The 25,821-nt window shown below is 40.3% G+C and overlaps 1 protein-coding gene across 2 annotated transcripts in view; it reads left to right on the top strand.

Annotated features, from left to right (window-relative positions):
* The window catches only part of pebp4 (phosphatidylethanolamine binding protein 4), a 52,775-nt gene that overhangs the window by 4,956 nt on the left and 21,998 nt on the right, over positions 1–25,821 (top strand). For both annotated transcript variants that reach the window (XM_026186666.2, XM_026186665.2), the window contains one exon: positions 18,523–18,621. In XM_026186666.2, the coding sequence (XP_026042451.2) occupies positions 18,523–18,621 (99 nt within the window). The remainder of the gene's footprint in view (positions 1–18,522; positions 18,622–25,821) is intronic.

Raw genomic sequence — 25,821 nt, 5'->3', positions numbered from 1 at the left:
AAATATGTGCTCATGACCAAAAACAAAAGCAAAGGATCACAAAAACTGCGGATTTCTGTGTCCAAACTTCAGCGCTACTGTTCGCCACTTTGAACTTATGTGTTATGAAAACCTGGCGTGTGTGCTAATGGAGTGTTTTTAGAAATCCTGCTTACTCTCTGCATCTTCAGAAGCATCTACCGTGTGAAGTGAGTGGGATACGCATTGGTTCATGTGACTGAACTGAAAACACGGCTGAATTACGCACAGTCTCTTGAGTAAAGGTAAAATGCTAATCGGTGTAGGACAAATGGAGACATTTTAGAAAGAGCTCGGAGTACAGATTGCTGAAGGCCCCATGTTTGACATGAACGTAGTTTCATAAATATTTTAACCTCTGAACCTGTTGGTGGTCTAAAACACTCCTCTGTGACTGTAAATTCTTTGGAACACATATTTAGATTGCTTATTGCTACAATGAGTAGTAATAAGCAATTGGTCATTATAGTTTGGCTTTTCTCGACTGTACTCCAGTTGTAATATACAAAATACACAGTGCAGTCACCTTATGATTGGGATCAATTAGGAAAGAAGGTCATTACTTTACACTTATAACCTAATTCATTCCTCAAATTTAGCACATATTCCACATACGTGATTATATTGATATCTTTATTATCTTCACCCTTGAAAGTTGCCTGTATAAAGAGCATTTGAAGAAATAATTGGAACCTGTTACTTTTAGTATCAAGATAAACATGATGAGTTGGAATCAGTCAATTATATTTATGTACTGTGAGTCAGATCTCTGTATGCACTGTATAACACGTTTTAAAGTAACATTTTGCTACCGTTGCTAAATATCAATGTGTATGCACTTTACCAGGTGGTCATTATGAAGAATTCAAGTTTATGCTTTAAAAAGTTTCCTAACCAAATTTCAGAAAAAGAAAATTCAAGTCGTCCTATTTCAAATCTAAACTGTTGTTGTTTCAGTCGATATTAATATCTGCTGCAAATGCCAAAATGCTTTTAGGAAGTTTTGATTCGCAGAAAGCAATAGTGAGTTCATCATGTAGATAAATGCTCTTTGGAGAACCAGCAAACTTGCCTGAGGACAGAAAACCTTTGAAATAGAGCTGTGCTTACAGGAAAGAGTAAAGCAAGAGTGAAAATGAAAGCATTTATTATATGAAAAGGATTTAAAACTGTGCATATTTTGCTGTGTTGCAGGTCACCCAGGCGTGCATTTTGGCACAACAAGAGAGCCTTTAAGTGAATTCTGTCCTGGTTTATTTCAGGCTTTATTGACCATTTGTAACAAGGCAGATTGGATTTATTGTAGTCGTTTTGTTTTTAATTATGGAAAGTTAAAAAAAAAAGGTTTTTACATTTATACATGTCCTTACACGTGTTTTTAAAAAGCAGGTAAGAAGCCTTTCCCATGGGTCTTAATTCAGCCCTCGGATAAACTTCTGGTCTTCTGTTTTTACTTCCAGTGAAGTACCAAAGATTTATATGTGCACATGTCTACACCTATATCACTGGCTGCTATTAATTCAACTAACTAATGTAAGATCTAAAGGCACTAAGGAATAAGTGACATACAAAGCCTGCTCGCACTAATGTTACACAGTTTGACTATTTTGTTTAAATCTGAAGGACATGTTTGTCTTGTGTTTTTTTTTAATGAACCAATTAATTCAATTATTTATTTTAGATGCTCTTTTGTGCATCCGTAAGCCTTGTCATGCTTGTTATTACTGACGCTAATGTGTGGTACGTTTTATTTAAACGATTTTTTTTTTTACTCTTATTTCGATGGTCATTTTTCATTGATGTAGTTTGTGTAAACAACACAGGCCACAGGACTGCTATCTTTACCACATAGTTACTCCAAAATTGGAGACAGTTTTAGAGTTGTTTTTCTTTTCTTTTTTTTTTTTAGTAAGGACCATAGCCACAGGGCACATTCTTAGACATGGGGGATTTCAAAGCCTTGTTTTTGGGTAGACATTTCTTGCATCTGGTGGATGGAATGAGGGTTTAAACCATTACTGCGATTAGAGCTGCCTCACTATGATCTCTTGAGCTTGCTTACTGCTGCTAATAGCTGTTTCCTCTCTATTTCCCTCTATCTTTTTTCTTTTTCGCTTTCTCTCTTTCCGTGAATGATTTTTATGCTTTGCTAAAACATGTGGGGGCGTTGAGAGAGGATTTAAATGCAACGATCCCCCTCCTCTTTTTTTGGTGAATCTCAGTGTTCTTTTCTGCAAGCCTCTGATGACGACAGGGCAGCTTTAAGCCTGGCAGTGCCCACGGCAGGCTGCCGTCTCAGCGCTGCCCACTCTCCTCTGTGTTGGCATGCTGGAGAAAGCGAGGGTGGGGTTCCTCTCTAACAGACCCTGTCATTCCTAGGAAAGCCTACATGTCCACCCATGCAGGATTCCTGATAGGTCTTCATGTTGGGGATGTGATAGCGGCGAGATAAGGGTTTTTATTTTCCGTAGGTGATGGCCTTGATTCAGCAGAGAATCTAGAAGATGCACATCTAGCTGAACCAACATGGCACTTCCTGCACTTTTTATATGAAGTTGAGGGTCAGTTAGTGAAACATGTACCATCTAATTGCATATTCATTGTCATCGGGTGGGTGTTTTTGGCTCTGCTGGATTAAAATCAGCCTGTTTGGCTGGGATTCAGGGAGTTTATTTCCTTAACTAATGTTCCCCTTTGTCATCATAACACCCCGTTAAGCTGACCCGTATCCCGCTCCATTCAGACACAGCCCATTACTACACAACATGTATGATTCACACAAGCTTCTAAAGAGGGGAAGAATTCCAACCTTGTGCTACTAGGAGTACTGGATTGATGATGCATATTTATTGCGATGAAGCGAGGCAATAAACCTCCTCCTCGCACAGAAGAAAAATAATTTGCACCTCACGGAGCATGTGTGTGGCATGTGGACCGCTACAGGTGAAAACAGAGGTAGTTATACAGGAAGCCGCGAGGTTTAAGGTTTGCCCTCATTTGGCAAGTCTGAAGAACAAAGAACAGTTTATTTGAAATTATATGTAGACTGTACCTGACACCTGTATATCTCATTTTTACTTATTTTTATTTTTCATTTCTACCACCTTTTCCTTTGTTTTTCCATCCACTGTAATGATAGTATATTCGTTTTTTAACTACTCTTTGTACCCTGTTGTTGCAGTAGCGTGGCATTCCTTCACCTTACGTTTGCTCTAAGAGCGTAGGCAGCAGTACTTGTATATAGCGGCTGTGAGTAAAATATGATTTCAATTACCATGAAAATGTATTGTGTTATCAATGGGAGGATAAGAACAGATTAAAGAAGCTCTGGTATGCTCTTACCACTGACAATGGTCAGGCTTATAAGCAGGCAAGCTGAATTTGAGAAAATGATTCACGGTTTGACCAAAGCCCTAAAATCTAAAGCCAGCTCAACCTACCAACATACATTTAAGAGGAACTTTTCTTTTATATTGATTGGACTTTTTTTTTATTTGTTTGTTTTTAAAGGTCAATTTTTTTCTTGGCAGGAGAAATAAAGGCTGTCGTTCATTTTTAAAAACGTAACAACTGAAGACAATGGGCGACAGTTGTGAAATTCGTTAATTAGATTCAAACTTGCCTCAGCGCAAAGGTAATAGCGACGACTTAGCGAAGCAGCAGGTCTTTAATAAAAATACCACCTGAACCTGTGCTGCCTCATTATTATTCAATATTCACACAGAAACTCTCTCTCTCGCTCTCTTGTCGGTTCATATACATTGACTGCAAGATCTGTTCAGAGATTCATAATCCGCATGGGAAGTGTGTCTGCTGTGGATACTTAGACAAACATACAAGATTAAATTTCTATTTATATGAGCCACAGAAACCTAACATTTGCCAGAGAATCACTGTAAGATCTGCAGACGACTCGGTTGTGCTTTGACACAGTGAGAAACTTGCACATTTTCCTTAATGTGTTCTGTCCAGCTGGGGGGGGGGAGCGGAGGTAGAATAAACTAGAAACTTTCCTTTGGATACTTAGTCGTAGAATATTGCGTCTTAAATATAAAAAGGGTGACTAGAGACTTGAAACTTTCCAGACAGATTTACTGAGGTGCCTATGTGTGAAACTGAGGTAATTGACTCCCCCCCCTTTTCTTGGACAGCTTCTTTTGTTTTACGACTAAGTAATCGCAAAGTTATAAGTGATCAAGTGAAGTTTACTTAAGACCCAGAAGCTTGGCTTAGTGGCATTTTGCCCAAAATGTTTTGTGCTTCTCATTTGTGGTCCGGCACAGGGGTTTAGTTACAGTTGTGTCCCAATCCTCTGATTCACCTTCTTTAAGAACAGCTTCGGGGCTGCTCATAATGCTTAACTCTCCATAATGCCATCCCCTTCATCTCCCCAGTGGTCTTATTGTCTTAAACTCGAGATGGGGAGAAAGAGTGTAAGAAGAAAAAAAAACAGGTTAATACATGTTTGGCTCAGGCAAAGTATCTTTTCAAAGACAGACTCTATTTAAGTTTTTTGGAGAATGTTCTTCTAGTGTTTCTCGTTTCTCCCAACTTGTTTAGTTACACTTTCCTTTTTTTTCACTGCTTTTTGAGGTAAGTTAGGTTGCATTTGACATTAGAAGGCTGCTCGCTGTCGTTGCAGTCAGGTCCATTGGCGCGTCGATTGATCTGAGGGAATGATAAAACTGTCTTCCATGTCAATTTCCTTACCCTGTAGTTTGGAAGCAGAGAAAATGTTATGCAAATGATTTGTTAATCCCTTTACATTATTTGTTCCATTTCGCCCTTTCATTTTCACACTCAGTGTTTCTAACACAGCGAGCTGACAGGCGGACACCCTCAGACTGCTAATTCTTAAGATAGCAAAGAAAGTCAGTCATCCGTCCCACATTTAGTATGCACTCGCTTCAAATTAATCAATGTGACTTTAATGATTTACCTGAAAACCGATCCTGAAAAGGCCTTCAGCTGCCTACATTTTAAAGAACTTGAACTTTAACCTTTGTTTTTTCGGTTTTGTTGTGCATTTCTTTTTTTACATGCTATCAGCAGATTAACAGTCTCAAGGAAAACATTGACCTGCGCAATTAAAGCTATAAAATCAGCATAAGCAAGATAAGACGGCTGAGCCTAAGCCGAGAGAGCACATGAAACTGTGACCAGTGTTTTTTTTTTGTTTTTTTTTTCCTCTCCCCCCTTTCCTAGTTTTGTTGTCCCAAAGGTTGGTGTTAAAAATAATAAGAAAGAGGTGGGATGGTCTTAGATTCAAGAAGCTTAAAATGCAAAATCTCAAATAAGCCCAATTTTTTCCACCCAATAGCGTTGCGTTTTGGTGGGTTTGTGTTGATCGTCTCAACTGACTCACATGCCGCCCCTCCCCAAATAAAAACACTAGAGATTTACGTGGCTTTTCAAAAAATGTATCTAGACATTTATCCAGCTTAATCTTCTTAACATATTAAAGTGATTTGCTTTACCCTGAAGTGGCTGAAGCTGCAAGCTCACCGCCCCTCATGGCACTAAGACCTCAGAAGCATTGTGGACACCTTCCGCTCCTCATAAAGAGGGAGGTGGGCAGAAGTCGACCTGCTTCTCATCTGTGGAGCTGTGGCTGTCCCCGCTGTGCGTCCATTTTACTTTTATTTTTTTGTTCTGTTATTAGTCCAACTGTTGCACTCAGTCAGTGTTCTTAGGCACATGGCTCTGCCAGCACTGCCCACACTGTGGTGTGGAGGTTTGGAGCTCTCAGCTTTTGAGCTGAACTGAAAGAGCTCTCTCACAGAGTAGGTGTTGGCAGGATGCTTTGTTTCTTTCTGTGAATGTCATAAGAGGTATGGATAATGAGAAAACCGAAGCGTAGTGATGGCATGATATATCTGGGTGCCAAGTTTATGCCTGACTGCAGATTTGGGCATTTTCAGATAGATGATGTGCTTAACCTTTTCTTCAGACGCGACACAAATCTGAGAATCAGTTGTGACAGTTAAAATGTGTTTTTTCCTTAAAACACCACTTAACAAGCCGGCCAACTAAAAGGTCCTGGTCAAACTTGAGTATTGCTAATGTCCTTACTTGGCATAATGCTCTATGGATGTGCCTGAGGGCATTAGTGTTGCCAGATCTCATCAGGAGAGCTAAGAGTTTACACTTGGAGATATTCATTGTAACTGAAGTCTTTGACCATCCATTGTCATCGTGGTATTTAGCTTAATGTGTGTCAAAGTTAAATGTGACATTGTGGTCAACATTTTTTTTAAAGATGTGGTTAAATTCAGACAGGACCGGATGGGTTTGAATAGGTTTTTTCCTTTAATGAATGAAATCATCATTTAAAAATGGCATTTTGTATTCACACGGGTTATCTTTGACCAATATTAAAATTTGTTTGATGATCTGAAACATTAAGTATGACTAATATGCAAAAACCAAGAAATCAGGAAGGGGCTTATATTTTCTCACGGTACTTGTACTATTTTTGAAGTGGGGCATTAGGAATGCAATTCAGTTGAATTTTATTTATATAGCACCAAATCACAACAACAGTCACCTCAAGGTGCTTTATATATAAGGCAAAAACCATACAATAATACAGAAAGAAAACCCAATAATAGGATGAGCCCTTATGAGCAAGCACTTGGTGACAGTGGGAAGGAAAAACTCCCTTTTAACGGGAAGAAACCTCCAGCAGAGGGAGAGCCCTCTGCCGCAACTGGGTGAGGGGAAGGGAAAAAATGAACGAATAAATGCGAAGCTTTGACCACAAAACCTTTAAGTGTTACTGCTGAGGGAATATTAAAGTTCTCCTTTATGGTGCAGTGTAGCTGACCTGATACCACATATCTGCATACGGGGTAAAAAAACAGGTCACTCATGGCCTATGTGTGTGTGTGTGTGTCGTTTTAGAGTGATGACACATAAAAAAAAGGTGTTGTTTGTCACACATACATGGCACAAAATATTTTGTAACAAGAGCACTCAGAGAGCACAACTCCCTCCAAAGGGCGTGACCTTAACCATGACCCGATTGTCACCTAAATTAAATCAGCTCAAGCTGTTATTGGTGTCTACCATCTCACAAAATGTAAACATGGCATCTTGAAAACTGGACTGCTTGACTGCTGACAAACAGACAGACAAACTGTGTTATTTGGGTTATTTGGACATCACATAAATCAATGCAGCAAATACTTTCTCCTGAGAAACAGAATCTTGACTAGTTTGGGTAGATTAGCTTGAAAAATGACTCAAAGAACTAGGGCTGTGCGATATGACCAAAATTTCATATCCCGATATAAGAATTCTATTGTCTGATAACGATATAAATCACAAAAATGTAACATTTTTGTAAATTCTGTGACTCTCGGGCAGCTTGACTTGCGGGAAGTGTTTCCAGCTGCGCGTCATGTAGCTGGAGTCGAGTGTTTTAACCGATGTATGAAACTATACATTTTTAGACATAAGTTGTAACAGCCGCCGTTTTCTTTGTGAGTATTTATTACACGGTGTGCTGCGGGGAAAAGCCTGTTCTAACGTTTGAGTCTAAGGTTTATTTTTTAGCACCTGGCGGCTCTCTTTTACTTCTCATCCGTAAATAATCTGCTCTTTCACGTGATTCAGTTTATTTTGAAAAGTCTCAACAGGATCTTGAGCTTTATTGTGAAAGGTTTATGTGGAACATAAACAAGCGGACACGCGATGGTTTTACCGTCGTTGTTGCTAACACAACGCATAAAAACAGGCGCTTGTCCGTCCTAAGAGAAAGAGAGAACTTTAAGAAATTAATATAGCCACTACAGTGACCATCAAAACAATGAAAAAATATTGCTGTAAAGAGTTTATTTTGCAACACCACGAAACAAACGATAGCGTAAAATGAAACGATAGACGTTTTTATATCGTCATCCGATATATATCGTTATATCAAACAGCCCTACAAAAAACTTATTTATGAGACCAGTTGCCGACTTATTTGCGATAATGACACATCAGTTATGAGTATAGTAACTGTTATAACTCTAATCTCTTAAATTGTATGCATTTATGTAGAGATTTGATTGCAGAGCACAATTCCAGATCATATACAACACGGCATGAAAAGAGCGTAATAGTGTTGTTATGTCGCTGAACAATGGATCATTTACAATGAAACTAATGATCTAGATCAGCGGTCTCCAACCTTTTTTGTGCCACGGACCGGCCTTTAATGTGTCGCGGATAAATACAACAAAATAAAACTAGTACCGGTACCGAAAAAAAGAAGATTTATTCATAACGCACATGAAAAGACCCAGGAAAACAGAGTTAACGATCAAAACGATAACAAAATAACGCTGAAAACTTATAAAAACCCTGAAAACTGTACATTTCACACCTGAGCCTCAACTTTCGCGGCCTGGTACCAAACGACACACGGACCGGTACCGGTCCGAGGCCCGGGGGTTGGGGACCGCTGATCTAGATTGTAATAAAACACTGATGACTCATTATAAATGTTTTCTTTTCCCAAAAGAAGAAGAACTCTGAACTGTGTTGTTACATTTAACATGCAGATATAGGTTTCAGGAAATGCATTTGCTGCTTACGAAACAATAAAATTTTTATGTAGGTTCCTGACAGATATTACTGGACAGGAAAGACACAACAGACAGTGATCATTGAGACTCTCACAGAGAACATGCTGTATGTTCCTGTCCTAATGACTTGACTGTGTTCCCGTGAATCTGTGCAGTTATTAGGATTGTGGCTTGTGGAATGGAATGTATTGTTTTGGTTTATCTCTTTTCATATTCAAACAGCTACATGACCTCTTGTACTTGGACTAAATGTCTGACAGGTGTTAAAATCATGCGCTGAGGGTATCCAGATAAATGTTGTTGAACGTAGCAAAGCTCCACTTCAAACAAACTATGAGTGGTAGCTTCTTTTCATAGCACGCAGAATAGAAGAAATTGATTGGAACTGGGAGGCTTAGGACTGGATTTTCCGCAACCATAATATTTTTTTTTTTAACAACTGCAGCTTAAATTTAGATATTTTTTTTTCCTGGCTTTGTTTTTTTTTATATTTCTTTGTCCAAATCCTATCGAGTGGTGCTTCAGGTTTTTCCTTGAGTAAAAAGTTGATATTGTTGTGAGGAGGGAGAAAGGACTTTTTTCATGTGTGCAGGAATGTAGATTTCTTCCCCCCGTGAAATCCTAATTGTGCCTTGGAGGGCTGGTAGGGTATCTCTGCTCAGCTCAGCTCAACAGGATTTGTGTCTGTGTATGTTAGAGTATGTCTCTTAGCTTGAATACGGATATAACCCTTTCATTGCACAAGCTGCTGATTTTTCATATTTGCCGATAGGCTGATCCTGTGTATCCGTAGCTTTTTTTGTGGAAGACATTGAAAGTTTTTGTTTGGGAAGCTTCCATATTTAATTTTTCTTTCCACTTTAAATATTTGATATTTGTTAAGAATTAATGCAGATAACGTGCGGACCTCTTTTTCTGGCCCGGCGGTTTCTTTCGAAACTCCCGAGAGCAGGTTCGGTCAATAGTGCATGGTCAGATGGATGACACATCGCAGGTCAAAACCATATCTGTCCCTGCACGAGTTATTGCTGTGCATTTATCTATGCAAATCCAGGATAAGATCCTATCTGCCTGCAGCGACATATCCCCCTGGATTTCGTCTATGTGAGCTAGGCAGGTTATGGTTGACAGTTAAAAAGGAATTGCAGGAACATATATGCGGAGATTATTGCTGCAGTCATTAATTGTTGCTTGAAAGGGGATTAGGATTACCAGTCCTATAGAACACTCTAACACCTGTCCTTCCTCACATCTAACAATGTTACTTCAGTTTTCCTTATTTCACTATCAGTTCAAGTTGGCAAAATAAAAAAGGCTGATTTATTCAAATGAATCATCAACGCTGGAAATGATTCAATATGTGCCACATTCAGATGGGTGATATATTATTCCCTTGGGGAGAGGCAAAGATGGAGCTGTGGAGCTGTTTTATTTGTGCTGTCTTTATCAGTGTGTCAGGCAGAGAGGCTGAGCTTGTTCTCTATGAATGGACGAGCCCTTGAACCATAAACCTGTACCTCCTCTGATAACAGTTTTTGCATTGTGATGTAAGTGCCATTCTCTGTGATGTCCTCTCTGACAGCACTAAATATATCAGCACGCACAAAATGATCTGTCAGACGAATTATTTTATTTCAACCAGTTCTCCAAAACTAAGGATTTTCTGTGCTGGGTACGCAGGATATGTGTGTGTGTGTGTGTGTTTTTGAAGACTACATTGTGCATTTTCTTAAGGATTCAAAGCAAAGCACAGCATTGTGGTTGCATTTCACCAAGCTTTTGCTGTTCTGTGGTTTTAACGCTTTTGCCTGTAGGTGAACATTTTTACTGTACTTTACTGTCTTCCATACTTCGTGCTGAATATCATTCGGTGCTATTTCTGCCGCTGACTGCTCTGACGTCTGAAATCACCATATCTTCTAAGGTGATATGAGTGCTCCCTGAATTACTCAGAGCCCATGATGACATGGACCTGATTGTCAGACGGGTGGGCTGGTGACACTGGAACACAGACGGTGCTTGTCTGTTTGAAATATTCAGTTTCAAGCTTCCAAGCCCTGGGCAGTCCTCTCTCCCAGTCTCCCAACACCCAGCTTCGCCCACTGAAACAAGACTCTTCCATACTGGAAAATCCGGCCCTGTCAACTGGCAGTCTGGACTAGGTTCAGCCCACACGCCAAGCACCCCACCACCACCACTACCACCCCTTAATAGGCACAAGAGTTTGCCACCCCATGTAGATGCCTTTTGGTCGCCATCCATGAATGGCGTCAATAGCATCTTCCTACACAACAGTGACTGAACGGAGGGCACAAGAAAATGTGGGAATAATTTACACTTTCTCACTGTACTACCATCAGAAACCATAATTAATCATGATAGAAAAAATGTGGAAGCCATCTTGGCTGGTGAAACATGCAGTGCCTGTGAACAGCCCTGACACCTTTAACAGCTCCGATGGCCAAATAGGAATGGGGTGTCAGAGTGCTTACAACTAGTCTCCCTTCAAGGCAGCATGTTTCCCAACATCTTCAGACTCTTGTCTGCTGCATGATGGTTCATCATGAAGTGTAACCGTTGTAACCTTACAATTTATTTTACCACCACGATGCGCAATTAATCGCCTGTCTTGAGAACTTGAACATGTGGCGTTAGATGACGGGAGACCAAAACAATTGTTCTGTTAAAACAAAAACAGTAATGTTAATTTTTTTTCCCCTCATCTCCTCCCAAACATTAAAATAAATAAAATGTGCCTACCAGGATAAACTTGATTGTTAAAATAAAGATTAAATAAGAGCTTCAATTGTTTATAGAATTGAAATCTCACATCATGTGTGCAAACCTGCTGTTTTTGGGTTGCGTTTACACTATTAGCAAATCCAAAATAGATCTGCATTGTTTTACTTTTCATCCACCAATTACCTTAAAGTGCTTGATTTAGATTTCCAAATCCAGGAGAAATAATTACAGTGATCTCACCTTTAACTTTCTCAGGCAGCACTTGCTGGTAAAATAGATCTGACTCTCAGCGTGCGACATGCTTGACAGATTAATTACGGATATGAGTCCAGTGAGGTAATTTGCCCCGTTTGACTGCGTGTTCTTGGCAGCCAAACTACATGACAGAAATATTTCCCTCTTGCCTCATTTAGCACTAGTTGGATCTCATGCTCGCATCCAAGCACCTGGCCCCATGTTTCTTCAGAATACCTGTTAGTGGTTGTTGCTGTGTCTGAGCATGTGCATTTGCAGAAATGCTTTCATGACAGTGAGTAGGTGTATGTGTGTAAAACCACCAGTAGAAAGTGTTGAAAGCCTCAGCTAGCAAGATCGCATCCAGGGTGACTAATAAGCTTAACATGAGCACGGCTGTGTTCGCAAGCATGGTGCGGTGAAAGAAGTCTTCAGTGTTGAGAGAAATGCAGAAATGGTTCCCTAGGCTGCTACTAATTCCTTCACCCCCTCAAGCTTCAATCAGACTGTGAACTATCTTACTGTTAGCTATGGCTTCATAGTAGTTACAAAGTTCACACCAGAAGTGCAAGGCTTTATAAACAAAGTTCAGGCTAGGCTGAATTTAAAAATTTCCAGAGTTTATCCAAGAGCTGCTCATTTGTGGTTTTGGAGGCTGAAATAATGCACATTGTTCAGGACTCTTGAATAACACACACTGTAGTAACATTTATTAGGTGGACTATAGGCTATGAATGTAATTGCATTGTCTCGTATTGCCTTGCGCCATGTGCTAATTAGATTCAAATATACCATATTAGCATATTTTTATGCTCAAGCAGAAAACGTGATTATGCAATTATGTAAACTTGTGTTTCATATTCCACTCAGTCCCCTTGAACTGCAACCTCCTCATAGCTCGCTCACTCATCTGTTTAGCTACTTAGCGGCCATCTAGTAGCTATGTTGTCTTTAGGCCTAGAATCTGCGTTTGTAGCCACATGTGACTTTGCTTTGACCATGTGGCTCCTCGAAGTGTGGATTTATAAGCCACTTCACACTCCATTCCTGTGTGGGAGGAGGCTGAGTTAAAAATAGGAAGGTTTGGAGGTAGTGAGCAGCCCGCACTGTGTGAGGCGTTTAAGAACACACAGAGAACTATTGGTGTTCTCTTTGCATTCTTTATTTGTGCCAATAAACCATGTGAGTTTTAAACTATTACCAGTATCAGAGTTTATAATAGTGTCAGGACTCAGGTTACTTCTAAAAGCATTGACTTTATGTGTTGCTGACTTTGTCTACCTAAGATATCTGGTAGTTAAAGTTACTAACTTAAGACTTATTTAAACCCCACGTTCATGTATGGGTTCATAATGTGAGCATTTACAGTGAGGCAAAAAAGAAACATTAAATTAAAGTGCAGCATGCTGAGACAATATTTTAGTTCTGTTCATACCCCTGTAAGGTATTTAGTCACAACCTTAAAATTTGCCTAACCTTAAACCAAGAACTTTCTGTGTCTAAACATGCAAAGGTCTTGTTTTTTTTAGGTTATGTTTAGATGTAATCTAAAAAGAACCTTGTGGGTTTTATGACCTCATGTAGAGATATAAAGCTGTATTTTAGGAAGTGGTTTTCTGTCTGTCTAGTTTCATCATGCTCTGGATTCTACGATCGAGACATTAGTGGAGGAGCCAAGGATTTTTTTAAATATCCTAAAGTGTAAATAATATCTTATAGTGCAAATGTTTTATAAAAAAAAACATGACCTGCGTCATGTTTCCATATAGTAAATATGTACTAAAGGTTATTAGAGCAAAATGACCAAATGTTTTTTAAATAGAAACTCTGACTTTAAAGGTCAGTTTCAAGTGTGAGTCAGAGAATTTATACTATTTATAACTGTTTGTAATAGTTTAAGGAGAAGATTCAAAGCACATGCAAAAAGCTAAGTGATGAACTTTGTTTGTGTTATAGTTATGTTTTTGTTTTTTTAACAACACTGTTTCTGTTATAATGTCAACACGTGTGATGTTGGTCACCTTAAAACCAGACCCAGTTCTGATTCTGAAAGTGGCATTTCACAACTTCTTCTCTGCTTTAATAAATCAGAAAAAGAGGTGAAGTGTTGATTTGACATGCTCATTATAGATAGGGCTGGATCAAGTGACCCTAAACCTTCCCTTAGTTACGCTGCAGACTTGCAATAGGGCTGGTGCACTGAGTATTTCTTCTTCACTCACCGTGTGTTTACACAACACTATGTATTTAATCATTAGTTCTTATTAAGCTCTGGCTCTCTTCTAAAGTGTGTCTTTTGTCCTGTCTTCCTCCCTCGGCCACCACCAGTCTGGGCAGATGGCTTCCCCTCATTGAGCCTATTTCTGGTGAAGGTTTCTTCCTGGTAAAAAGGAGTTTTTCTTTCCCGCTGTCGCCAAGTGCTTGCTCATAGGGGGTCATCTGATTATTGGGGTTTTTATTGGAGGTTTGTTCCTTTATAATATAAAGTACCTTAAGGGGACTGTTGTGATTTGGATTTAATTGGATGGATGAATGAAGAATCTTTTAAAGACTCAGACAGCTACAAACAGTTGCTGCAGTGGACACTTTTCATTTTTCTAACTTCGCTCCTCTCCGTGTCTGGCTGAAGTACCAAACCACGTATCACACACTTTGGACACTGTCTGGCAACAGGTACTCTTTGCAGGTAGACGGGAACATAGCTTCCTATGGTCTGGTACGGAGCTGCCATTGGAGAACCATGTTCAGTCCAGAGCTGGCAGACAGATATTTTAGGCCACATAAGGAAATATATTGTCTGTATTTTAAAAAACAAACAAAAAAACACCCATTGGGATACTACATTACCCATAATTCAGCTCAACAACCTCATTCCCTTAAGTGAACTGTAAAAGTGGTCCTAGAGTCTTTGTAGACATGACAAGACCGTTTAATCGCTGCAAAAAAAGATATCGTTTGATGTTCTTTGTCTTTCACCCAATTCCTGTGGTGCAGATTACCAGCGTGCTCTCTATGGCTGACTATGAAGAGGGTTTTAAAACGCTGCTAGCAGTGAGGAAAATGAGGTTCCCAAGCTTCTGCCGATGAACATTGGGGGATGGGCTGCTATTAATGACGATGAGGGGCCTCCTTACCTGTAAGGTCAGCGACCTCTAGGTGAATGCTGCAGCGCTCCTTTTCCATCTAATCTTTGGCTGTATGTCCCACATATTTCTGGTAAGGATCCAATTACTTCTGCCTGGCTGACCTCTGACCTCTTCGTCACCAGTATGAACCTCATCTTCTGACCCCAACAGTCTTACCACTGTTAACCTTCCCCATCATTCACCCGTCTGTCCCTCTCCCTGCTATCATGATTCTATAAGGAGACCTTATCTCAGTGTCCCTAATGTAAAAGTCCACTCAACTTTTCTCTGTGACTTCACTTGATATGGTTTTATACACAGTAAGTAAAATGCCATTAATCTTGTTTGGTTGTACAAAGAACAGAACAGCTGATTAGGTGGAGACTCATTTTCTCTGCCCTCTGATAAATTTACTTCTGCAGTCGTGTTCTACAGTTCCTGTTTTTCTGTATTTACAGAATGATCTTTGAACCTCGTTATAAGCTGCAGTCGATGGTTGTTAAGCCATCGCCGTCTCTTAATCACAACACAGATACCTGTTAATTACCAAATGAGTTCAAGTGTTTTTGCTGCTTAAACAAGGATTTGGGATCGATGCATTGCTTTGCTCGGGGTCGAGCAGTGAGCACTGTTGACCATTTAATGAAACGTTACAGGTTCTGTGCGCAGAGGCTGAAGGAAGTGAAGAGCTGGGAGGATAAAGCGAAGGATGTATTAATAGGCAGCTGCACGGACGACACAGTTTGGGATTGGGTCAGGGATAAAGCATGAACTTGTAAACTCACAGAGGGGCCTCTCCTTCCTCCCTCCCTCTCGCTAACTTACTCTCGCCCTCCGTGGTGTCATCAGTTAGCAGAAGTGGGCTCGATAGCCCAGGCAGGCTCTACGAGAGCAGCGATTACCCATCCTTTCTGATTCTCATCCCCAGCAGAGTTCACTCAAAGGTAATACAGTATGCATCCAGAGAGACACCAGATTTCCTCTGCCTTTGTTCTTTGACGTCTCCTGCTTTGCAAATACTATATCCATTCGATGCTATTGGCATACATGTAATTTAACAAATATCACCTTTACACTCCTATTACATAAAATCACAAAGAGGTATAGAATTTGTATATTATTCAGCCCCCCCCCCCCCCCCCCCTTTTTCCTTTCTGCAACTGACCAGTAGCCATTAACGAGGTGCCCAGTTGACTTCAGGGTCCGTTGCACCCCCCTGGCATCCAAGGTGTGGTCTCAATGGGCCGTTTTGCTGTGATCACAGCAGGCAGTGGGAGGTTAATCCCAAGAGAATGCAAGCTCAATCTTTTCCCGCCTCCAGCTTGCACCCGGGGCCCTCACATCTCCACTTGTATAATGGCCTGACGGAGCTCTGTGGTCTGTGGCCAACACCTCTTCAGATTTCACTTCTGCTTTCTTTAGCTCTGAGAATATTGTGACATTTTTCAAGGCCTGCACCCATTACAAAGAATAACCGAGTGGGTTGCTGACCTCTCACCTTTGTGCAAAGTCTAATTATAAGTATAAGCTAAGTATATGGAAGAAACTGAATACTTAAACACTATGTAAATTTTTGTGTTGTCCAAAATATAGAAAATGAACCGTCACCAGTCATAGATATCATAAGCAGCAGAAGTGAATTTTAAATTATCAGCATGGCTCAGATATTACTAATAATTAATACTAATGAGAAACTCTAGCATGTTTTTAAAAATGTGTGCCTCCCAGTGTACAGCTATGACAATTAGCCCCCCGTTAAAACATGTTTTGATATACGTTTAGTTTGTTCGAGCACCGCTAAATAATTTCAGATGGCAGAATATGCATCTGTTTTTCCCCGGAGTCTTTTGCACATATCTGCGCGTAATTAATGTGGATTTTGACAGATGGAGAAAAAAAAATGTCCTCGTAATAGAGAAGGGTACATGCCACAATGTGTGAAGTGCAAGCATGGAGGGAGCTTCTTGTATTATTTGCTGCCCATGCCAGCTGGACCCGACAGATTCTTACAGGTAGAAATTCGAGCAAGAAATATATGCAGGAATCATTTAAATTCAGTGCCCACCATAAATAGGCGGTGTTTTTGTTGTTACGGTTGGAAATTAATGTGAAATGTTCTCAGTGTTGTTCTAAATTTGGCATTCAGAAGACACCCGTTCGGTGTCTTTCCATCCATGGTAACCTTCGTGAAATATCCAATGAAGTGCAATTTCTTTCAATGGTAATTGTGACTGGAGGTCATTTTTAATTTAAATGCTTAAAATTCCCCCCCCCTTTTAGTCATTGTGTGCACACGTGTGTGTCTACGTGCACACGTGTGTGTGGTGTGTGCATCTGTTGTTAGAAACCATGTTATTTCTGAATGCATCAGGGTCTGACTTAAATATTAGTGTAACTACATTATCACAGTTTCTTTGCCTGGTAGCAAACATGTACAAATGAGGATTACAACTCTTGAGAAGGCAACAGGTCATGGTTGGTAAGCTGCCCGGGGGGGTCACTGATATAGAGTCACTTTTGACAGGCTGTGGAGGAGGCTCTATTGTTGCTGGTGTGTCTGGATGTTACCTGCAGGCACTATCACTGAGACTACAGTATTATCCTATTATTAGGCTTAGTTGTTTACGCTTATTACTGCTTGTCAGGTAGGCAGAGAATCCTTCTGAAAATGAGCATCTGCGGAAAAAATACACGACTACTTCTTTATCTCATTCAAGTACATCGGCTTAGGATAATTTTCACAGGCCTGCACGAATGTATTGATAGGACACAACAAACAGAAATGTAAGATTTATGTTTACATGGAAAATGTTTTCCTGCACCGACTTTCCCAACAGTGTTATTTGGCAGCCGACGTGAGAATGTAAGAAACGATGCATCTGTTCTCTGTGTATTAAAGCTGATAGCATTATGGTATTGCCTCTGTAGGAAGCACGATATACAGTAAGGGGGACAGCGAGGATTGAAACAGCCTTGATTAATGTCTCTGTTTGTAGAGGAAGTGAACAAAATAAAAAAAGCCCATCATATGGTCTGGCAGATTTTGGGCACTAGACCAGGGATGACAAATGTGCTCTCGCAATAATTCAATCTGCTCTCATAATTCTCTAACTTTTAGGGACAGACAGAATGAAGATTTTCCGGCAATTAAGCCGCCAAGTCAACGTCCAATAACTGTGATCAAGTGTTAGTTAAGATGCTTTTTCTCTCACTTTATCCATTGACAGATTGAGGGGTATAAAGATACTTGGTAAGTGGCAGAAAGTTACTGTGAATATGTTAACGAGAGGATTTGGTATCGGATCCAAAACGTTGTCATTTTGTTGATGTCACATTAATGATATGAAGTTTTAAGAATAACTGTGAAGGAACAGAGCTCACTTGTTGGAAGAATAAGTTTGTGATTAGCACAGCTACTGTATTCCAATGTGTATCATTGCCTTTTTAGGACAGCTTTCTTCATACTTTGAGCACTTTAACCTTGGCAGCTGAATTAAGACTGTTAACACAGAAGAAAACCCACCCTTCTGGCTTTGTTTGCTGTCTGCATACATTTTATAAATAGAATAAGAATTCACACAGCATTAAATAGGGTAACGTAAAGCTTAGAAAGTAAAGTGTGTGTTTTTGAGTATCTAAACCAACTCCAGTTGTCAAGCCTTGGGCGACGTAATGTGCAAACGGCACATGGCTGTTTAGAAAGCAGAAGGGATCAGGTACTGCTGTTGCTCAAAGTGCCTCTGGGCCAATCACAGTGTGCATGGCACTGCGGTAAACACTTTGTCTGTGTTAAATAAATCAATAACATATGAATCTCCTTCTGTTTGCAGAAAAAGACGTACGTCTTGGTGATGGTCGATCCTGATGCTCCAAACCGCAGCAAGCCAACATCTGCTTACTGGAGGCACTGGTTGGTCGTGGACATACAGGTACGCTAAGACTGAAAAACTGCGCCGCTTTAAGGAAAAACAAGACTTGTGTTTTGGTGATGGTGACACAGGCCGTGTTTGTTATTGGATTAGAAACTCATGGGGTACAAATTTATGATGTAGCGCGTGGCTGTTTAAAAAAAAATTTTCTTGAAAATTGTGCATTTTCATAATCTCGGGGTCTCACTTGGCATGTGTAGTGTTTACATCTGCACTGGGGCCGATCGTAAGGCTGAAAAATTATGAATGGTTTTTAAGCCTAACTTGGTTCAAAAAAAGGATGCCAAGTTTGAAAAATGTTAATTTTTCATATCATGTATCTTGTGCAATAAATGCCTGTGACAAAAGTGTGGGAGTAAGTCTTTCTAAATGGCTGTGAAAGTTTGCAAGGCCCTGTCAGCAGCAATTTCCCTCTGCTGCAGAGAGCCTGGGATGTGTCAATGCAGGCGTGTGAGACCGAGATTGAGGAGAGCAGCATGCGAGGCGCACACTCTTTTCTCCCATAGAGCTCCAGTCCCTCAGCTCCCCCTTCAGTGGAGAGATCTTGGCAGAATGTCCTCCCTTCATCTGTTCCCCCAGGCAGAGCAGCTCCCCCAATGATCCACACTTCTCCATATTTTACACCCCCGAAATGGGCACAGCTCCGATCCCCTTATTTCTCTTCATATTTCACTCCTTTTTATCCGTTCGTTTGTGTGTTTTCACATTCTTGCATTCTAACGCCAAATGCATGTTGAGTTGTTGATTGCCTCAAATATTTAGAGGTTTGCCGACATTTTATAATCCCCCGGTAACCGGGAGATCAACTCGGTAGATTAAGACTAGTGGTTTAAGAAACAAGCACACAAAGACGCTTCAGCGATGTATCACTGCTGCCATTTCGTTTTTATAAGGCGTGGTCATACACGAAGTAAACGGCACATTGATTTAAAGATCCAAATGTGATGTATTTGGGATGTATATTCTGGAAAACCTGCAGTAGATGTAGACTGTGCGTTCTGTGATTGAGCTCATTGGTGAGAGTTGGTTTATTTTACCACACTTTGGCTTACTGTAAGGAATCTATGAATATTTACCTCACATTTCTCACATACATCAATGATATAAAAAAAGGGAGTGATTTGCACTTTGTAAAATTGTATTAGGCATCACCTTTGCTTCTTATTTTTAAGCCAATAAAGTCTGCCTGGCTGCACGACTAGCTGTGAATAAACAAATGTCTTTCAAGTGCTCAGACAGAGCACATTTTCTCTAGCAATTCAATTTCCTGTCACTTGTGTGGGTGTTGACCTGCGTTGCCCATGTAGGGATTGGCCAATGTGATGGGATGTTTTTCTGATTGTGACTGGTGGTTGGTCAGAAGGGTTAATGAGCCTTTTGAGTGATGCCAACTGTAGTGGGAGGTGTTTAATTGACCAGGGTGCCTAGGTGACATCATAAAATCTCAGTTTTGTTTGAAGTGCCGATGTGAATGTATTGGATTTTGATTTGGTTCAGCGGTTTTGACAGCAATGTCGGTCAATTTTTGAATGAATGCATAAGTATATGTAATTCAGAAAGAAAAGACTAGAGTCACAGTCAAATATGATTGAGGATTTTTTTTTTAAATTTATTCTTTGCATTATTGTTTCATGTGAATTTAAAATAAAAAGTTCTGTGTGCTAATATTTGACATTCACTAGTTATTTGTAACAATGTGTTTGATGGTAGATTACTCTGAAAGGAAAGTTTCTTTAGCTGAAGTCAGGGGTCATGCTTTCAAATGTCAAAGGGATCAGTGTTTTGATCCTCACTCGTCAGATGGTGTGAGCTGCAGCAGCCATAGTCTTTTCATATATATTCATTAGCACAAGGTCATGCAATCTTGCCCTAGATGAGGATGTTTCCATAATTAGTGTGGATTTTATTTATTTTTTTTTTTTTTATCCATATCCGGAGTTATGAGAATAACTGAGAATAAAGTGAGGTCAGGCTGGACTGAGCAGCACAGCGCTACAGATTTACACCGATATCTCCACCAAAGTCTCATTAGAGAATCAATGATAGCACAGCAAAGACCTGCTAGAGTACCTTGTGTTTAGATAGGTTCCTCACCTTACCTTGCTCTGCATGTTCAGCTGTTCACCTATCAAAACATGCTGCTGAGGGTTTTTTTAATTACGTGACTGCTGTGTAAGACGCACTTGAGAAGGATACTTGTGAATCAGAGTGTGAACATTATCAGGCCGACCGGACCAACCAAGTAGCAGATGTCTTTCTTTTGGAATGATTATCAATAGTAATCTTAAGATAATGACATTGTGTTGTTGCGATTAACATATTTGCCTTGTGCATAAAAGGTCTCTGGTTTCAGACACAAAACCAGCTTCAGGGGTCACAAGCTGGTGTCGGTCCAAAGCCCTGCTGTAAAATCTGTGGCACATCCAAGTGTGGTTTACTCAAACCAGAAAATACAGCTCAGTCCTGATGTTGCTAAAGCTCAGTTCAATTCAAATTTATTTATATAGCACCAAATCACAACATCAGTTGCTTCAACAATCAGACAACTTCCTGTGAGCAAGCACTTGGAGACAGTGGGAAGGAAAAACTTCCTTTTAACAGGAAGAAACCTCCAGCAGACCAGGCGGCCATCTGCTGCGACCAGTTGGGGGTGAGGGGGAGGGACAAAAGACACACTGTGGAAGAGAGCCAGAGATTAATAACAAATGTGGGCCAAGCTAGTTAAGTTAAATGGGGGGAAAAAATCCTGACAGCAGTTTTGATACGTTGATAAATGAGAGAACACATCCGTATAATTATGAGTCTGCCTGCTATCAAAGAACCAAGTGTGGGATAATAAACCAAATTACTAAAGTGTGGGTTTAGCTAAACTGAGATTTAGGAAAAGACTTGCTTCAACTATTTGGCTTGGATTGTAGCTGTGCTTTAAAGTCTGTGTTAAACAAACAGCATTAAGTCAGATTCTGGTTTTAACTACGCGGTAAGTAGTCCCTCCGTTTTAGCTCCTTTGTCATTTTTCAAAATAAACCCAACTGGGTCGAGCTGTTATTTGTGCCTGACACAGTAGGAAAAAATCCCAAAAATAAATGTAACTATATCCAACAGCATCAGCAAACATTTATAAACATGCCGAACAACTGTACAAATACAATTTGAAGACAATCATATTTTAATGTTTGTCAGGTGTTAAATCTTTTATTTAACTGTGTATCACATATCACATCTTTACTTTTGGCTGCCAAGAACAATTCACTCCAGCAATTAAGTGTAAACTGTGTGGCTGGGTGTCTTGTCTTCTCTCACCAGCTGTCCACTTTTCTGTGAGAGCTCGCATTATTAGATGCTCTATATGCATTTTTCATTGCGACTGCCCATTTTCCCTGACCCCCTGAACAACAGTAACAATCATTTAGAATCTTCTGCAGCACACGCTGTTTTGTTTTTTTTGTTTTGTTTTGTTTTTGGGGTTTTTTTCATCAATTGTGGACAATTACCAAAATAACCATCAACAGATTGTTGTCTCGCTCTCGAAGTCGAATTCCAGATTGTGAGCCTCTCCCTCCCTCTCTTTGCTCTCCCAGAGACTAAATCAATACAGATGTTCGGGTACGGACTCGCAGCAATAATTACTATAACAAGCAAATCATTAGTACCTGAATAGAGTTAGCATATATATAAACTGCACTGGGTGTTACTTTAACTTTCTAATACTCTCATTATTTTGGTGCATGTTGAGTCAACATGATGCAATATGAAGTTGCAAAGCAGTGCTATAGTTAATGCACTTTTGCACTCACTGGTTAGAAAGAGATAAAAAAGCCTTAGGTTTTTATAGATAATTATAGCCAGACCAATATCATCAGCTGATATTCAGGGAGCAGATTGTCCGATATGGAATGATATTTAAAAAAATATTCTTATAAAACACGGTGCAGGAAAGATGATTTAAAATGTTCTCATCTAGTTCACTGTGCAGCAGAATGCCTGCAACTTTGTTTACAATGCTCCATACATGAAGACTGATGTCCAGGATGTCCCCTGCCCCTTGCACTTTGAGCTGGGATACACTCAGTATATTAAGTCAGTGTCAGTGACTTTGCAGTATTTTTAGCATGCAAAAGCAATACAGAGATGATTATTGGATTTTTCAGAGCTCCAACTTTTTTCTGCAGTTATTCTACAGTCTGTTTATAGCCACCAGAAGCAGAAACACTAAGGCTACCATGCAGCAGCCATCATCCGAGCTCAGATACATTTCTTTAAACAAGACATGAGATTTACGACCCCTCGTAGCCTGTTTGGACTCCGATCACTCTGTCCTGTTTTGAGGATTGGAAGCCATCACATATCAGCTTCCTCTTCATGACTAATCGAAGGCCAGTTGCATGCACATCCTTCGTGCATTCGCGATTATGGTGCATGAGGGACTTGCATGCTTTAACATCCATCTCTGTTGTAGCGGCTCCCAAAGCAGGACACTGCCTGCGTTCTGCTGCTGCTCAGGCAAATACAAACAGTGAAGTATTGTGACTGTGTCAGACCAGCTGGCTTTGTGTTTGTGAGTTCTGAGGCCTGCAGAGATCATCTGCTCCACACCTCAAGATGTCCTTTATCTGCAAACTATTAGACGTGCAATGCCTCGCAGCATTTCATTCACCATTTAGCTCTTGAAAGCATTAAAATTTTAGCATTTTCTTTCTTTCTTTTCTTTTTTTTTTTTTAAACTCTAAACACCTCATCTTAAAGGACCACAAAAACACAGAAAAGAGGACAAGAGTTGCATGTTGGCACAGACTGTTTTGAAACAACAACAACAGATTCTCGTTGTACTTATTTACCATTATTGTGAATATGTTTAGTGTGTGTCTTTTCAGGAGATATTGTGTGTTTTACATGCACTGAGACATTTCTGCCTGTGCACTCAGTGATGAGCCTTTATCCAAAGTTTATAGTTGATGTGAAGTTTTGCAAAAACTGTCAGTTTTGCAGATCATTACTCTCTAAGAAGCATTCAACAATAGCGTTGCAATTTTAACCTCTGCAATAGCCTCAGAGTTTGTTTTAGCAAAATACCTGTCCAATATTGCAAATAAACATACATAATTGTATTGTTCTTTATCCCGTAATTATCCCTACTGTGGCATGTTATGATTTAAGCGTTTATTTTTGACAGACAGCTGCCCCCATATGGAAGCCAAAAACAGTTTCCCAAAGGCCAGGCGAACCATAGCTAGCTTCATTGTGAGAACAAAGAACCATTGGTATTATTCATAATTAAACTCTTATTGTGTACTCTGCTGAATATTTCCATTCTTCTGCCTCTCTCCTGCTCACTCTCATTTCCCCTCTCGATACTTTGCACCTCGTGCTGGGAACATCTGTCTGGCGTCAGAGCGGAGCCTGGCTGTGCAGATTGGAGCAGGTAGAGGAGCACATTGTAGCCCAGCTAATGATGAGAGTGTCTGCCCTCTCTCTTGGAGGAGACGCAAGCTGCTGCTTCACGCTCGCTCACTCCACTCATACGCCCAGGGAAACAGATTTCCAAACATATGCAGTATGTTTTTAATCCAGTTGAGCACTTCATTTCCCAGCAAACACAAATAACCTTACGGGACATCCATATCTTATGACAAGGGGGTGGGCGCAAAGGAAGTGAACAATTTTCCTTTTTAATGTGATTTTTTTTCTCCCTCCAAAGTTGCTAAACATGCTCATAACCCAGGTTAACAGTTTGCTTGTTTGTGGTTTCGCAAACTTTTACGCAGAAGTGCCTACTGACTCCGAGTCCTGTGAAGCAACTTTATCCAGTCTAAACTCCACTCGGTGCACCTGTTGTCATCCTTTGTTTAAACTTAAACTGACAGGATAAACACATGTTCTTTGTGGTAAGTGTCTTAAAGAATACGAACAGATTGTTGTCAGTAACATAAATATGTGAAGTAAAGCGGAGCACCTGTTTAAGTGATTGATGACGAGAGTTGTGCCAGAATTTAAAGAATATTTTCAAAAGTTTCAAGATATCGACATAAAATTGTGTATTAGATATCATATTTTGTATTTTAGCTCGAATTAGTTTAACCCTGATAAAGTTTTGCACGCAGGTCATTCATCCCCCCCCTTTTTTTTTTTCCCCGTAACAAGCCAAAAGCCTCCCCTGGTTCAAGTCAACAATAGTCCTTAACAGTGAAGCACAGCTGGAGGTGCTTAAGCATTTAGAACATATGCTCATCCTGTCAACTAGAGCCAGGCTGAATGTCAGAGGTGGTATTACATGGAGTTCATCTTTTGGACTCCCTCCCTGCAAAAAAATATCAACTCCAGCAGCCTTTCCTCTTCGTCTCTGCCGTTTTAGGACGCTAGTCTTTGTTAGTTCTTGCTTTATTTTTCTTGCATTACTTTTTTCTTTCGCGCAGCCGTCATGTATGTCTCTGATGTCTGCATCCAGGGACGTGTGTGTATGTTTGAAAGAAGTTGGAGGAGTGCTAGCAGGACAAAAATCAATGCTTTGTGAAGCGACATGCCAACTTGCCTGGCGCTTTTTTGCATCTCGACAGCCCTTGTCTTGAGTACAAACACCATGTAATAATACATCAATGTTATCTTACTTGCAGTTTATTAACAAACAGGTTCTTCTTCAGTGTGGGCTGCTGCTCTCACTGTTCTCTGCCACCTAAAGGGAGAATTACATAAGAATCCTCCGCTCAGTTGTCAGCTCCATCCCCCGTCCACATACAATAAACACACACTCAAGTGCACGCACGCTTATACGCACACACAATACTGTAGCTGATAACAGACCAAGCCTCTTGCCATCTCTATAACAACTGACCTCCCCGCCACGGTTGCTGTGGTGAGATGATTGAGGAGGTTTCACTGCATGAAGAACGTGAGCTGCGATGGTTTCCTGTGAGCAATTGGAAAGGTTGTTTGGGCGCAGAGGGAATAATCAGCATTTACGCGTGGCCTAATAACAACCCAAATTCCTGTTTGTATTGTCATGTGAATTAAATTTCTCGGGGGGTGGGGGGGAGTTGAAGCATCCAAAATCGCATCTCTTGCACATTTATTTTTATTTAAGCAGATAGGTCTACTGTGTCAGCGTGCTGGATTAATTTCCAGCCTGAGCCCTGTCCTGGATATATCACGAATGCTCTCCAAGAAAACAAGGACAACCTGGAAAGCCCTCTTTGATCCAGTCTG

The sequence above is a fragment of the Astatotilapia calliptera genome, chromosome 12, assembly GCF_964374335.1.
Source record: "Astatotilapia calliptera chromosome 12, fAstCal68.1, whole genome shotgun sequence".
NCBI lineage: Eukaryota > Metazoa > Chordata > Actinopteri > Cichliformes > Cichlidae > Astatotilapia > Astatotilapia calliptera.
This window is presented reverse-complemented; position numbering and strand designations above follow the sequence as displayed.